The sequence below is a fragment of the Embiotoca jacksoni genome, unplaced genomic scaffold (assembly GCF_022577435.1).
Source record: "Embiotoca jacksoni isolate LCO1_2020_lvr unplaced genomic scaffold, fEmbJac1.0.p SCAF_8, whole genome shotgun sequence".
NCBI classification, from domain to species: Eukaryota; Metazoa; Chordata; class Actinopteri; family Embiotocidae; genus Embiotoca; species Embiotoca jacksoni.
Window position 1 is genome coordinate 679,589 of NW_027185436.1, and position 15,845 is coordinate 695,433.

General features: G+C 37.9%; 1 protein-coding gene across 2 annotated transcripts in view; it reads left to right on the plus strand.

The window, feature by feature from the left end:
- ppil2 (peptidylprolyl isomerase (cyclophilin)-like 2) overlaps nucleotides 1-15,066 on the plus strand; it is a 28,445-nt gene extending 13,379 nt beyond the window's left edge. For both annotated transcript variants that reach the window (XM_069138415.1, XM_069138416.1), the window contains exons 13-20: nucleotides 156-245; nucleotides 2,396-2,429; nucleotides 7,972-8,089; nucleotides 8,372-8,428; nucleotides 10,889-10,961; nucleotides 11,550-11,612; nucleotides 12,267-12,409; nucleotides 14,813-15,066. In XM_069138415.1, the coding sequence (XP_068994516.1) occupies nucleotides 156-245; nucleotides 2,396-2,429; nucleotides 7,972-8,089; nucleotides 8,372-8,428; nucleotides 10,889-10,961; nucleotides 11,550-11,612; nucleotides 12,267-12,409; nucleotides 14,813-14,915 (681 nt within the window). In that variant the 3' untranslated portion in view covers nucleotides 14,916-15,066. The remainder of the gene's footprint in view (nucleotides 1-155; nucleotides 246-2,395; nucleotides 2,430-7,971; nucleotides 8,090-8,371; nucleotides 8,429-10,888; nucleotides 10,962-11,549; nucleotides 11,613-12,266; nucleotides 12,410-14,812) is intronic.
- Nucleotides 15,067-15,845: the final 779 nt, after the last annotated feature.

Here is a 15,845-nt window from a genome sequence, read left to right on the forward strand (position 1 = left end):
GCCGGGATTAACGGCAGCGGAGAGCTCATTTAGTATGTCGGAAACTGGGAAGTTGGATTGTTGATAAATGTAGTAAGTTAAACTATTAATTCTCAACTACTGTTTTTTGTAGGTGTTTCTCAAAAAAGTATATATCTCCATGCTCTTTCCTACAGGTTCCCAAAGCTGGAGAGAATTTCATCCGTCTTTGTAAAAAAGGCTACTATGATGGGACGGTCTTCCACAGGTCCATCCGGAATTTCATGGTAAGGAACTTGAACAACAACAACAAAAAACTTTTTGCAGTTACTTACCAGTATTATGGCCTCCATTGCACTTAAAATGAAAGGAGTTCCAGACTACCCTAGCTGACATTGGGCAAAGGCAGGGTACACCCTGGACTGGTTTCCAGACTAACACGCGGCCAACACAGAAAGATATACAGTCATTCGTATTCACACTCTCAGCTAATTTAGAGTCACAGTTTAACCTATCGCACCTCTTAAGACAGGACCACCTGGAGAAAACCCGCGCCAGTACAGGGAGAACATGCAAACTTCGTAGCGAAAGGCCCCAGTCTACCAGCTGGTTAAAAACCAGAACCTTCTTGCTGTGTGACGGCAACGCTAACAAGTGCACCGCTGTGCTGCCCATGGGATGCATGTGTATTTTCCACATGCTTCTGGTTTGAGGACTTACGAGCTGTTTTTACAATTCACAATACTTATTCACTGGTGTGGACACAAACACTTAAAATATATGCAAGTTCACTGTACAAGCTGTACATCTAAACTAAATAGGTGTTAAGAGTTCAGACATGTGCAACAGCCAGGAGCTATTAAAACCATTGACATTTTGAAATTAACCCTAAAACTGTCAATGGTGAGTTACCAAATTTGCAATTATATGATCTGCTCTGTTAAATGACTATAGCATATCTATCTATCTATCTAGATATGCACATCGTTGCTGTTGATCCTTGCCTTCACCTATAGTCTTCTGGCATCGGAAAAAATATGCAGTTGTTGCCATGTCTGTGATTGTCGCTAGCATAGAAACCGGAAGCCCACCCCTGTCCAGTTGATTGACAGCTCACCCCTTAATGTACAAGCAAAACAAAGACAAGACGGTAAAAGCAAAAGGGAAAAGGAAAGACAATATGGTAAAAGCAAAGAAAATATAGAAAGAACAATACGTGAAAAGGAAAGACAATATGGGAAAAAGCAAAGGCAATACTCTTTCAAACTTTATTTGTCTTTATATTTCCACATTTATTTATTCATTTATTTATTCCTCTTTATATTTCCACATTCATTTCCTTTTTCTTTTGCAGAATTTATTCTATATTATGGCACTCCTATCACTTCATACATGACAGCCATGCACATCGTGTAGCTAGTAATGTGTCATAAAATACATTCTAAATACATGCAGGTGATTTAGCATTTTCCTGAAGTTACCAACCAACTAATCCTTAAGTAAATAAAGCTCACGAGGTGAGAAATCGGTATAAACTAGATGTAGTTGGGTTTACCCTCCACCATGAACTGATTAGCTTTAACACAAAATATGAAAGAATTGCAACGCACACCATCATGCACTCTTTTGCTATCTTGTCTATGCTAAAATGATAATATATTACAGGTTTTTTTTCTGCTTCTGAGATTAGTAAACATAGCTTTTCTTTTGAACTCGCTCTTCAACTTAAGCTTCTTAAGACAGACCGAGAATTTGAAATGATAAGTCCGACCAGCCGCTTGTCTGTATATTTCAGAACTGCTTCCCATAATTAAAGTGGCTCTGAGTGGACATCTGGTCCAAAGAGGACTCTTACCTTTCTCATTTTGTCCCGCAGTTTTCATACAGAGTGGCACGCCGTGAATTGTTAATCCATAATTACCGTGCCACTTGTGCCTTTGACTTATACCCCACAGCCGAGAGGGAGAGGAGGGCAGCCTTGGAGAGAATAATTTCATGGTAACAAACCCCTTCAAATCTACGTGTCGGTGGGAACAGAAACGTGTTTCTCTTTTCCCCATGCAGTTCATTGGGCCCTTGTGAGTGTTCTCAACATCCTGAGATGATACTTCTTGGAATATGAGAATTTTACGTCAAAACGTGACTGTCTCAAGCTTCAGGTTGTTGAACAGCTATCTGATACTACTATTATACATGCGAGCCTGTCTGGGAACCTGGGACTCGTAAAGATTTCATGGCAATTGCATTGCAGTTTGTAAAAATCTGCTGTCTCCATTCACACAACATGAAGACATTCATTAGCTCTCAGTGGCATTTCCTGACACAAACTAGAAATAGAAGTGAGATATATATATTTATTATTATTATATATATTTGCCTTTTAATACAGCCAAAGTCAACTAAACTCACAGATTCCTTTTGTTGTTGTTGTTTTCAGATTCAAGGGGGGGACCCCACTGGCACTGGCACAGGTAAGATGAGCACTGCACTTAAACTACATTTTGAATTACATAACACCTCTCTCTTGAATTATTAATAGTTCCTTTTTGGAAGCTTTGCGTAAATACCGCTTGCAACTCAAGACACAAGTTAAGAGTGTAACTAAATATACACTGAAGGCACACGGGAGCATACACGCACGCACGCACGCACGCATGCACGCACACACACACGCACACACAAAAGACAGAGATGGTTTAGATAGAGGTGGGCTGAGTGGTTGTCACACAGTTTGGGTGTGGGGAACATCCAGAGATTTTGCACATGGTGTAATTTTTCTGTATTTTAAAAAAAAAAAAAAAAAAACTTTTTAAAGGAAGCTGAGTGTAATTGACTTCTATGCCACATGAAGCTAATTCCCTACTTTCATATGGTCTGTGCTGTTGCGAGAGCTTAAACACAGTGAGCTTTGTGTCTGTGGGCGTCTTATGAACACGAAGCAAACTGCTTCCACCATGACAGATTTATGAAGGTGCAGAATTTCTGGCCTGTGGGTAAAAACTTTCCCCATCAACTGGACCGAACAATGTAGGCACACAACTCATATCAGACCTTTACCTGGCTTTAAAGGAGGGTTTTTCTATAATGCTGAATAGGCATGTAGTTTGTATACCTTTTTATAGATGTTAACTAAGGCAGCTGTTGTGATTCTTTGGAGTAAAGTAACTTTTTTTCATTTTTTTTTTTTCATACTTTGCTCTAAAACAGGTGCAAACCAAATTAGACCCAACAGATGCCATTGATTGTTTGATGTTATGCTTTTTGAAGATCTTATTTGGCTCACGGTTACTGATAAAGATAAAGGCAGGAACCCTGCAAGACATCGAGCGTGTATTTTTGGGGAAATCAATATTATGACTGTTTTTGTGTGGAGGTAGTGACAGTAAAATAAGATATCGAACCATGACCTGATGCTTACTTGACAGTTACAATTTCAGGTGAATGTTTAGAAAATCCTAAGATAAAAGTGTCCACACATTTATAGTGAATCCTTGCTCGTTGGAGCCTCATTTATCGAAAATCCTCCCGGATGACATGCATTGAAGAAACACATTTTAAAATTTTATTGTAAATTATATTCCTGACACATAATCCGAATATGAAACAAGTACATGCTTGTATTTTTTGGAAAAGCCAAAATGCTACTTTGATGAGCAGAAATGTTTCGCATCGGTGCGATCGCTGGAGTACATTTTTATGTTTGTGCTTTTTTTCTTGTTGAACCATTCACAGTAGGTGAACGTTTTAACTTTTACTGTTGATTTCAGAAAATTTTCAAATTTACATCAAAGGGAAATACAGTTAGATTCATTAGTTTAACTCCTTGGGGAGACTGAATTTCTTTAGTCCCCCTCTCACTTTACATTCATTTTTGATGCAGTCGTACTGAGGTAAAATGTCAGCGAGTTGATAAGTTATGCAAAAATGTCACTGAGGGAAATTGATGTCTCTGAGGAGTTGATTATTTTGTAGTATGTACTTAAACACAAGCACACCCACACTAGCTGGCAGGACGGTAAAACACACCTCGGGGTGACAGATTCTCTCCCCCCCGTGGGGAACCAATGAGCTCCTGCAGTGCATTTTCCTGTTTGCTCATCATGACAATTCTTAATGATGAAGTCGGGTTTGAGTCACGGATCACAACTGGAGGCTGTCGACATGACTCCATGTTGAAGGGCAAATGAGTCTTGCTTCCTGTCAGCATTTTTAGTCTTTAGTCTCTTTGATAATGCTGTTATTATAATAAGTAGTACCGACAGAGTTAGTCATTTGTGTTGTTTTCATACCAACTAGATACATTTTATCATCTCTCAAAATATAAGAATGGAACATGCATTGTAGAGCTAAAAGTTTTAACACTACATGAACTCCACTTAGTTTTATTTACACACCTTAAATACTAAATGGTGCATTAAAGTGACATTAACACTGAACGTCTGCTTGAACATGTTTGAATTGAGTTTTCAGTAAGACTTTTTTGTTTAAACCAAGTTTAAAATTAACTTTTTTTCTATAAAAAAAAAAAAGCTAATTTTAAACTTGGTTGGATAACCATTTATTATTAATATCAGCTTGCAGTCTCCTTTTTACAGTTTTGTTTTGCTTTCCTTTTGAGCATGTCAACTGTTGATTAGTGGAAAAAGAAGAAACCACTGTTGTTGTTTTTTTTATAGACTTGCACATTCAATTATGTAAACGTGTTTGATTTAGCATTAATTCCAGTTGACAATAGTTGTTGGTGTCTTGTCTTTGTCTTCGGGTAAATGGTCTGCATTTATACAGCGCTTTGTTGCCTGAGCGGTCTCAAAGCGCTTTACAGTACCCACTCTCACACACATCCACATTCACACACAAATCATGCCAAGATGCTGTACAAGGTGCTCGCCTGCCATCAGGAGCCCCTTGGGGTTCAGTATCTTACCCAAGGACATTTAGGGGCAGGAAGAACCGGGGATTGAACCACCAACTCTATGATTTAGTGGGTAATCTGCTCTCCCATCTGAGCCACAGAAGCTTTTTCTATGATTGTATAAATCACGCTTTTGCTACAAACTTGTATCAATTTGTATTTTATCATTGATGCATGTACAGGCTGTATGCATCCTTTGTTCGATAACTACTGACCAGAGACAGGCAGCTCCAGGGCCATTGATATCTGCAAAAAATAGCACAAAATTCCACGAGCTAGAGGGTATGGGAAACTGCATAGACAGACATCAAACAACATAAAAATTGTTGGGAGGGAGAAGGCATAAAGTTATTGAGATATATTGCTGTTATATAAATGCACATAGAGTGAACGAGAGAGGAGATGAGCTCAGTGTATCATGGAAGGTCCTCCGGCAGCCACAGGAGAGGGGCCTGAAAGCTGAAGCATCCCATTCTACTTTTGGAAATTCTCAGAACCACAAGCAGGACAGCACTCCAAGAACGAATCACGTTATTAGGATGCTATGGTTCTATAAGCGCTTTGAGATGATATGGAGATTGGCCACGGAGAGCTTTGTACGTTAGGAGGAGAATTTTGAATTCAATTCTTGATTTTAAAGGCAGCCAATGGAGAGAGGCTAAAATAGGAGAAATATGATATTTCTTGCTAAATCTCGTCAGCATTTTGAATCAACTGCAGACTTTTTAATGAGTAATTTGGACATCCTCATGACAAGGGATTACAATAGTCTAGCTTGGAAGTAACAAAAGCATGAATTAGCTTTTCTTCATTCTACTAAGGCAAGATATTCCTGAGAATTGATATTACCTAGGACGGAAAGCGGTTCTAGAGACGGGCTTTGCGTGAATATTGTCTTGTCGTCATCAACGATGAATCCAAGGTTCCTACCAGTGGTCATCTTGAGTAACTAAGTGATTGTAGAAAGGATTTCTCAGGTGTTTAAGGCCAAATACAGTAACTTCAGTTTTGTAGTAAAAAAAATACAAACAATGGCAGGCCATCCTGTACGCAAGGCAAGTTTATTTGTATAGCACATTTCATCAACAAGGCAATTCAAAGTGTTTCACATAAAACCATTAAAAGTATCAAAACATAAGGCAAAAGGAAATTTTAAAACAATTAAGAACATTGATTGAAACATTAAAAACAGTCATTAAGACATTAAGCGAGCTAAAAAATATAAAAGTTGCAGAACAGTTTAAGAAATAAAATACAGTAGTAAAATGCAAAAATACAGGAAATTGATCAACATCCTTGAATCTGGTTCAATTAAAGGCAGCAGCAAACAGAAAAGTCTTCAATCTTGATTTGAAGCAGCTGAGAGTCTCAGCAGACCTGCAGCTTTCTGGGAGTTTGTTCTAGATGTGTGGAGCAGAAAAACTGAACGATGCTTCTCCATGTTTAGTTCTGACTCTGGGGACAGAAAGGAGACCCGTCCCAGACGACCTGATGGGTCTGGAGGGTTCATAAGGTAGCAGCAGATCAGAAATGTATTTTGGCCCTAAACCATTCAGTGCTTTATAAACCAACAGCAGGATTTTAAAGTCAATTCTTTGTTGGACAGGAAGCCAGTGTAAAGACCTCAGAACTGGAGTGATGGGATCCACTTTCTTGGTCTTAGTGAGGACTTGAGCTACAGAGTTCTGAATCAGCTGCAGCTGTCTGATTGACTTTTTACAGAGACCTGTAAACACACCATTACAACAGTCGAGTCTACTGAAGATGAATGCATGGACAAGTTTTTCCAAATCCTGTTGAGACATGAATCTTCTAATCCTTGATATATTCTTCAGGTGATAGTAGGCTGATTTTGTAATTGTCTTAATATGGCTGTTCAGATTAAGGTCTGAATCCATAACTACACCTAGATTTCTGTCTCAGTTTATGGTTTTTAACATCAGTGATTGAAGCTGAGCGCTGACTTTCAATCGTTCTTCCTTGGCCCTAAAAACAATTACTTCTGTTTTATCTTTGTTAAATTGAAGAAAATTCTGGCACATCCAGTTGTTGAGCTGTAGTAGAAAAGGGTAAAAAAAAATTGCAGGCCATCCAGGCCTTTGTTTTGTTTTTTTTAGATATTCTTGAAGTTTAACTAACTGATTTGTTTTGTCTGGTTTCATAGAAAGCTAAAGTTGTGTGTCATCAGCATAACAATGAAAGTTTATGCAGTGTTTCCTTATGATATCACATAAGGGAGGCATTTATAATGTAAAAAGTATTGGACCCAACACTGAACCTTGTGGCACTCCATTACTAACTTTTGAGCGCATGAAAGAGTCATTATTGACACAAACCAAGATCGATACAAATCAGGTCCTACGGATGTTTCTAAGGCACCTGTTCTTGACGACACATCTGTGACATGGTCCACGTCTTAGGAAGGGTATACCCAATTTTTGCCCCAATATTAGGAATTCTATTGGTTAAAATGTTTTATTATTTTAGCTGTTGTTAATGTGAGCTTACTGTATATTCACCGGCCTTTTTTTAAATTTTTTTTTAATTTTTTTTATAGCAGACTATTTAACTTTCCTTACCGGGACAAACTCAGGTTGACATGATTACATGGGGAATGGCTGTGTTCCATTTGTGTCCCAGTGAACAAAGACAGTGGGCCAGCATGCGCAACACCAAAACGGAATGCAGCCATCATTAATATTATTAATCTCACCTGTGCTCTTCCTGACATTAAAAGTCCAAATTTATCGAGTGGAAAAGAATAGAAATGTTGTCAAATGCAAAGTCTTGGGGACAAATTCCACATTAAAAGACTCAATGTTTGAGATCTAATAGGAGAGAAGTGTTAAAAACACAGCAAATAGAAACAAAGATGGTGCTGAAATCTAAAACTATTGGTGCTTTAAGGGATCATGACAACATAATGCTGTGTTTTTAAGATGTTGAAGTACTTTTCAACAGTGTTATTTGCAGTAATAATTGTTTCAGAACTAACTTGAATCTCCTGACCTGATCTATTTCCATGTCTTTACCTCTCTCTCTCTGTCTTTGTCTTTGTCTTTGTGTTTCATTCCTCCCTCAACCACTTTCTCCGTTACCAGGAGGGGAATCCTTCTGGGGAAAACCTTTCAAGGATGAGTTTCGGCCCAACCTCTCTCACACCGGCCGTGGGATTCTCAGCATGGCAAACTCTGGTCCGAACACCAACAAGTCTCAGTTGTAAGAAATGTTTTTAAATGTCCGCATACCTAAACTATGAACAGCTGATCTGTGCATTGGTCAGTTAAAGTATGACCCTTGATTCACCTTGAGCCTAAACAAGTACTGTTATTGTTTTTGAAGGTTATTCTATATATTTAGTAGGCAGAGATGGCTCACCTTTCTGATTATATAGCCTATTACTTTTTTTCTTTCCAATACTTACAAATCCTTTCACATATTTATTCACTAAACTGTAGTTCTTTTATGTGTTGTGTTGAATATGTTCTGTTTTTCTCGTAGCTTCATCACATTTCGGTCGTGCCCCTACCTCGACAGGAAGCACACAATATTTGGAAGGTAATCTTTTTTTTTTTTTTTTTTTTTTTTTTTTTTAAGTGTTACACATTTATTTGTATGTTTATTCCTTTTTAAATTGACTTCATTGTGTTGTTTCTTATGCGCTGGTCGAAGCAGGTTCGGTTATTAGCAGATTGTCGATAATTAGCAAGTATAGCTATTTTATATTCATATAATTACTTATGATGAATACTAATTAACCCTAACCCATCTATAAGTGCCAATAGCTGAGGTTCATTCACACTTATTATGTAACCTGAGAACAGTTGAATGCCAGTGATCACTTTCACAATCCAGCTTTAATCATAATTCCAAGCACTGAGTGCTTGAAGTGAAACAGAATTTATTAATAGTAGCACCATAAAGCTATAATCAATATTACTATTAATAAAAAATATATATATATTACTAGTAACAACATTATTTAACAATCAAATTACTCTTTATTAGCAAATATATGTCATCCGACTACGTTCACAAGCAACTGTAAGCACAAACAACAACACCTCTACCAAAAAAGATGTGTAACGTGTGTGTGTGTGTGTGTGTGTGTGTGTGTGTGTGTGTGTGGAGGGGGGGGGTTTGCCAAGACTAGTTTACAAAAAAAAAGAAAAAAGCTTTTACAAACATTTGCAGCGATGTCCCTCCTGTAGCAACTTTTAACTTGGTTCAGAGGGTGTCGTCCAATGGGATATCGGGATTCTCATTCAGACCAAACCTTGCACTCAGGTGAGATGTGCAAGGCCCGATGGGGTTTTGTTCTGGCTTTTATCTTCACATGTAGGCCTCTCTTTGTTACCCCAGTGGTAAAGTTCCAACACGTCTGGGGCACTTGTTTGTGTTTATTATTTAGCAGCTGAGGCAGATGAATTTGAAAGGAGACAATCCTGACAGACACGTCAGAATTTATACTGTATATCTTCTTAGTCTCCTCACGGAAAGTGAGTCCACCTCTCTTCCTCACAAACTGGTATTATTATTTAATACTTATTTGCTTCATTTGGAGCTCCAGACAGTGCAAACTGCAATGTGACTTCCAGTCTGACTCCTGGCCAAAAGCAGTAAAAAAAATTATTAGACTGCTGAATCTAAACTGATGTCTCCATCTCTCAATGCTGAACCGAGCATGATCTCAAATGGTTTTCTTTTGGAGAGAGCTTTGTCCGTTTTCTAAAAATATTTCAGACTGCTTTCAATAGACTGATTCTTCACATGGTCACCACACTTAAAAATTTTTTTAAAAAAGCCTCAGCTTTTACTGTTTGTTTAAAGTTCCTCTAGTAGCATTGAGTAACCCTGCTAAAAATGCATCAAAATCACATATTTAGAAGATTTTTCCATGAAAATAAATCCCATAATGCCTTAAATTGTCTCTGTCACTCTAGACCTTTGCCTCCATTCAGAATGCACAGATCTATGAATATGGTTTTTTTTTTTTTTTTTTTTTTTTTTTTTTCCAGTTCTTTGCAGACATTTTGCCTCTCGTCTCTCTGAAAGGCTTCTTCAGTTCAGAACTGACCTTGATGACTGAAAATCTTCACGGACAAAGTCATGTAAAACAGGGAGAGCAGGAGTGGTGGGTGTGAGTGTATAGGGACGTACTTCTGGGATGCTAGTACTGCTGTTGAGATTTCCCGAGGTGTCGTGGGCCGAACGTGCCGAAATACCGGTGAAGGGGAGTTCCCACAGTGAAATTCTGCACACGCTCACCTTGTTGCTAAGGCTTTGTACTCGGTAGTGTCTTATTTGGGTATTTGAGAATAGCATGCAGTGTTACCAGTGTCCTGTGAATTAGTGAGACGTTTGGTTAGTAAAGACAGGATGGAATATTGAGTCAGTTGACCCTTGCGGTGTTACTCCACAATAACATGTTACACGGCACAAAGGATTACAATCTGCAGTTTGGAGCCGATGGAATCTTACACGGCCTCAAACTGAACCTCCTTGATTCCTTAATTCTTATTCTTACTTGTAGCAACACACACACACACACACACACACACACACACACACACACACACACACACACACACACACACACACACACACACAAGACATCCCACATACACTCCCACCTAACTGTTGACACTGTACATTTATCAGTCTGAACAGGAAATAAAAGTTAAAATTCCTACACTCTTGTCCAATGGAAGGTCAGCTGCTGAGTCAACAAAAGTTCTGTTTTTCCCCTCATGGGGATTTTCTCAAACAACCTACAGCGCTTTTGACATGATGGAACACAAGTCTTTACAACGGTCTTTGTCATTTTGAATGGTAGAAATGGCTTTATTCAACAGCCATAGTCTCTTGTTCTGGCAGATATGCTGCCCTTGTTTTATCATTCTTGTCAAAGATCAATGTAATCTGGGATTTGTGTGAGGAGCCCAGACTTCTCGTCATGCCTAGAATGTACGGAAGATTCACATATAATAAATGAGGGATTTCTTTTTTCTTTTGCAGAGTTGTTGGTGGATTTGAGGCCCTTACAGCCATGGAGAACGTGGAGAGTGATCCCAAAACGGACAAACCCAAGGTACCAAGTAGCGATGTTGAAGGTCTAGATTTGGCTTTTACTTTGAAACGTGTGAGCGGATTTTAGTGGAAGTATCCCTCCGGGGGGGTGTCGTACGTCCAGTCATGTTTCACTTCACAATCTTGGAACTGTAAGGTTGACACGTCCACCCAGAGCAAAATTACAAGGTGCAGTTGTTAGAATCAATTTCTAGATCGTTTTTTTTTCTTGAGAACAAGGCTCAGTCATCGTGCCATGACAGTATTTTTGACCCATACATGGATCATCTAAAGGTCAGAGGCTAAGACAAAACATGCTGCAGTGAGAGAGAGAAGTTAGAAATGGCTATTAGGGTGCTAAATTAGTTTTTTTGTAAAGCGGGTGTTATTCTCTTAAAAACCTGTAAAAACAGTAAATGTAGGTACAGTAGTTAATTTTCTCGGTGTTAATGCCAACGTGTCATTTTCCATGAAGCTATCAAAATAGGTATTTCTAGCCTGTGAAAAGACACAGATTTTTTTTTTTGTTCTTTGTACATTAGTCTAGTCTTTATTTTTTTAGACACTTTATCAGTTACAGACGATTTATTGGTGACTTTCTGCTTCACAGTCGGAAATCAAGGTCATAAGTGCGACGGTGTTCGTGAACCCGTACGAAGAGGCCGATGCTCAGGTTTGAATTTCTCTGACTTTACACTGACATTTTGATACAACTTCTTTTTTTTTCACATAGAGTGCGCCAATGATATTTTCAACAATAGTTTGACACCAGAAGCATCGCAGTGATAAATAAGTGTGTGTACCCACAAAGTAAATATTCCAGTGCTGCATTTACAGAGACACATTTTCAGAGGAACACAGCAAAATGTTCCCGTTAAGGCGATTAAAGATTGTCACCAAACTAATGGGTGAACAGTCGGGTGAGGAATACGTAGCACTATACATATAATGTTCTTTTTTTTTTTTTTCACTAAATGTAACTTAAACAATTTACAATCAAAGTAACCACACAAAGATATCTGTTTTTAGATTGTTTTGTCCTCTCCCAAATATTTCTTGACTCCCAAACGCTAAACATTGGCACTTTACTTTCATCGTCATTATTTAATTGTAATCATTATTTCAGTGATGCCAATGTACCATCAATGTCAGTGGGTTTTTTTCTCTCCTGTATCTTACAAAGAAGATCCTCAAGTTCAGGAGTACAACTGCATTTGAGAAAGAGGTTAAAGTGTCAACACGGGAGTAAGGGAGTTGTTTTGGTAAACCTCTTTCTCTTTCATTCATTCTTTCTTGTGGGAATAGACATGATTTTGTTGTGCCTCAGATTGCAGCAGAGCGAGAAAAGGAGCTGCAGAAGCAACAGGAGGAGAAGCAGCAGGCCAGTATCGCCCTGAAGAAGGCCAATACGGACCAGGCGCCAAAGACCTTCAAGGAAGGAGTGGGGAAATACATCAACCCCACCACAGTGTAAGGACACGCATACACACACTCTGCTGTTAATGCAGAAATGACTCATCCATGCTAATGCATGGAGAAAAGCTTACATAAGCACCAACCTGAAGTCCAAAAATCATTATTCCACCTTATTGGCAAAATTTAGATTACACAAAGTGTATTTCATTTAATCCCAATCTGGTTTAAATGACCTGGAAAAAAGGAAAGCAATGAATGTATAATAAAACATGATTGCATAGTGACTGTTTCAGAATGTGCCATGGCATAATTTGCAAAAAATTGCCAATTATTACTTCTGCCTATGGGGACGATTCAGGTTTATAATTACATTGTAATTTTGCTAATGTTTAGATGTATTGTATTGTATTGTATTATGTGATATTACAACCTATTTAATTTTAGGTTGACTTGTTTTTGGCATAATATTAAGAACACCATACAGCTGCGGTTTATTGCTTAGAAAATGCTCTGTCACTTAGATATCAAATATACTGAAGAGATCAAAACAATACATGATTGTCCTTTTGCACTATGAATTATGGCTCGGTTGGTCTTTTTCTGCTGTTTTTTGATGCTGGTTTATGATAGAATTCATTTGTTGACTCTATTGTGTCAAACTTTAAACTGTGATTTCTGAAATTACTTACCAAAACTGGGGGTACATTAACTAAACTGAATATACCATAATTAGATGTCAATTAATTAAGTGTTGAGAGATGATGAATCTAATTTTTCTCTCATTTGCTTTCTCTTCCTTGACCAAGTGCAAAGCAAAGCATGACTTTTTCTTGATAAATTAAGGAATTAATAAAAACAGGGACAGAGAAACAAAAGGAATTGTAGTCATAGATCCCACAAACCTGTAATGAGGAAACACTAGAAGCCGTATTTAAAGTTAAATAAAATACTAAAATATGGTTGAAAGATATACCAAGATGTAAAACCAACTAAAATGTATAAATGAACATACAAATAAATCAAATTCAATGAAAGGCCAGATTACAAAGTTAAATCTTGATTTTGGTTTTTAAATATGTCAACGCTCTCTGCTGCCGTCGGGTCTTCAGGGAGGCTGTTCTGGAGATGTGGACCTGAGTAATTAAAGGATTCCTCTCTGTGGGTTATTGTTCTGACCTCTGGTATAATTAAAAGACTGTTACCAGAAGACCTTTAGGGTCACACAAATAAATCAAATCTAATAAATAGGTTAGACCAAGACCAATAAGAGCTTTATAAAGCAATAAAAAAAGATTTTCAAATCAATTCCTGAGCAGACAGGTAGGCCGGAACAGACTTAAAAATGGGTGTAATGTGTGCTTTGTTTCTGGTCTTAGTCAACACATGACAACACAACTGAGTTTTGAATCAATTTCTTAGGAAAGAATTGCAATAGTCAATCCTGCAGGTAATTAAAGTGTGCAGTCGTGGTTCAGTGTTAGCTTGAGAGAGAAGCTGTGACACTCTGGCAATGTTCCTCAAAGGAAAAAAGATAAATGACGTACTTTCACACAAGATTCATCTAAAGAGAGCACTTTGGCTTACAATGGTAGAAACATGTTTTGGGGCACGACTAGAAAAGAGCTATTTACTGAAATAACGCAATAGAAAATTGAATACTTTCGAATTTAAACCTTTTATTTTGGGATTAATTTGTGACTAAAGATGACTTCTTTTTTTTCTCTTCAAAGAACGGCAAATCGGATTCGACAAACCCAACTCTTCTGCTCTACACACCTTTTTAACTGTCCTTAGATCAATTTGTTTTCTGACACATTTACTTTCTTATTGTCTCACTTCTTACACTGAAGCCTCATACAAAACCGTTAGCAGCTCATTTGAACAAATTCAATAACCTGCTCGACACCAAAAAGACGAGAGCCGCGGTAGATGATGGGTGTGTGTGAAGACACTTTGGCAGTTAAAGATATAGAGTCTGAGTAGAAACTGATTTTAATAGTTTCCACCACAGCTGCCATAACTTTAAATAACACACAAATTTATATCATTCTATGTAGTGAAGTAATGGATCTCATCAGATTTTTCGCCAGAGGTACTTGGATCAGCCTCCAACACTAGATGTATTCTATTAATGTCTATTGTTTGAAATAGTTAAACCTGCATTAACTCTCTTTTTCTTCACTTGGGCAGAGTGGTAACAAGTTGATTATCACCTTTTATAGTTTACTTGGGGATGTTTTTTTATGAAACGGTTGCTTCCAGATGTTGCGCTCCTCTTCCTGGTTCTATTTTAGTACTTTTCATGTGAAACAACCCGACGCAACTCCATCAGTGTTTCCATCGAGAAAATTTAAAAAAAAAATGTATACAACATGCCCATCTTCCCCCTCTGGCTGGATTGTCACTTCACCTTCTAGCTAAGAACTAAGAAATAATCTCATTCCTCCTTATTTTCAGAAAACGCTCAGCTGCTGAGGACGAATGTGGGCCGTCCACCAGCGGAGCAGTCGCCAAGAAGTGCAAAAGCAAGACCAGCTTCGGAGACTTCAGCTCCTGGTAGTGGGACACATTCAACATTTACCAATCTGTTTGTTAACTGATTGCTGAGAGCAATTTTAAATTGATGTCTTGCTGCTTATTTTTTTTTTCTTAATTTTTTTTTTGGTGTTGGTATCTTGTAAAACTATAATTAAAGTTTCTTTTTTCATAAATATTGTTATAACTCCAATTTGTACATCTTTCAAACGCTCTGTGGGGAATGTGATTTCCCACAGAGCGTGCTGTATTAATAGTTTTGGTGTGATGAGGCAGCAGTATAAAGATATCAGCATTTATTAAGAAGAAAAAAAACACTTTGAATAAACAGTAATTAATCTTATCTTCATCATCTAAAGGAAGCAGATATTTTGGCCTTTTAAAACAAGTGATCACAGAGAGGGCAACACGAAAGTTCTCAGCTCACCTTCAACCCTTTTTTTTTTTTTTTTTTTTTAAACTCCTCACTAAAATGCCCAGCTTGAGTTTCCACATGTATCCAAGCTAGAGTTGTTTAAAATTTATGGAAAGCCAAAAGAAAGATGAAGAAAATGCATTTCTTCATCTAGCTGACTTTGAAGTGGCGCGATGACTTTATATGCTGTAAAAAAATATATTTTCCTTAAAAGGGCAGGTGTTCAGAATGGCAGATGTAAAATCTTTCAGGGTGCAGGAGTAGAATCAACAGATCTGCAAAACAGGCATGTAATTACATTAAGCTGAGTGGGAACAATCCTTCAAAGTCCTTGTTGCACTGGTAAAAGTGCTGTCGGTGATGGCTCTCTTGTGCCACATAACACGCAATGTATTGGATACTTGGTTATCACCCTAATGCTGCTCCATTCAGACTCATTATTTAGCTGTGCTCTTGGCAGCAGTTGCCAGGCTTTCAGCTTTTACGTGAATAAATACACCCTTGAGTGTCCTCAGTGTCTCCCTCATATGAGCTTTTGTA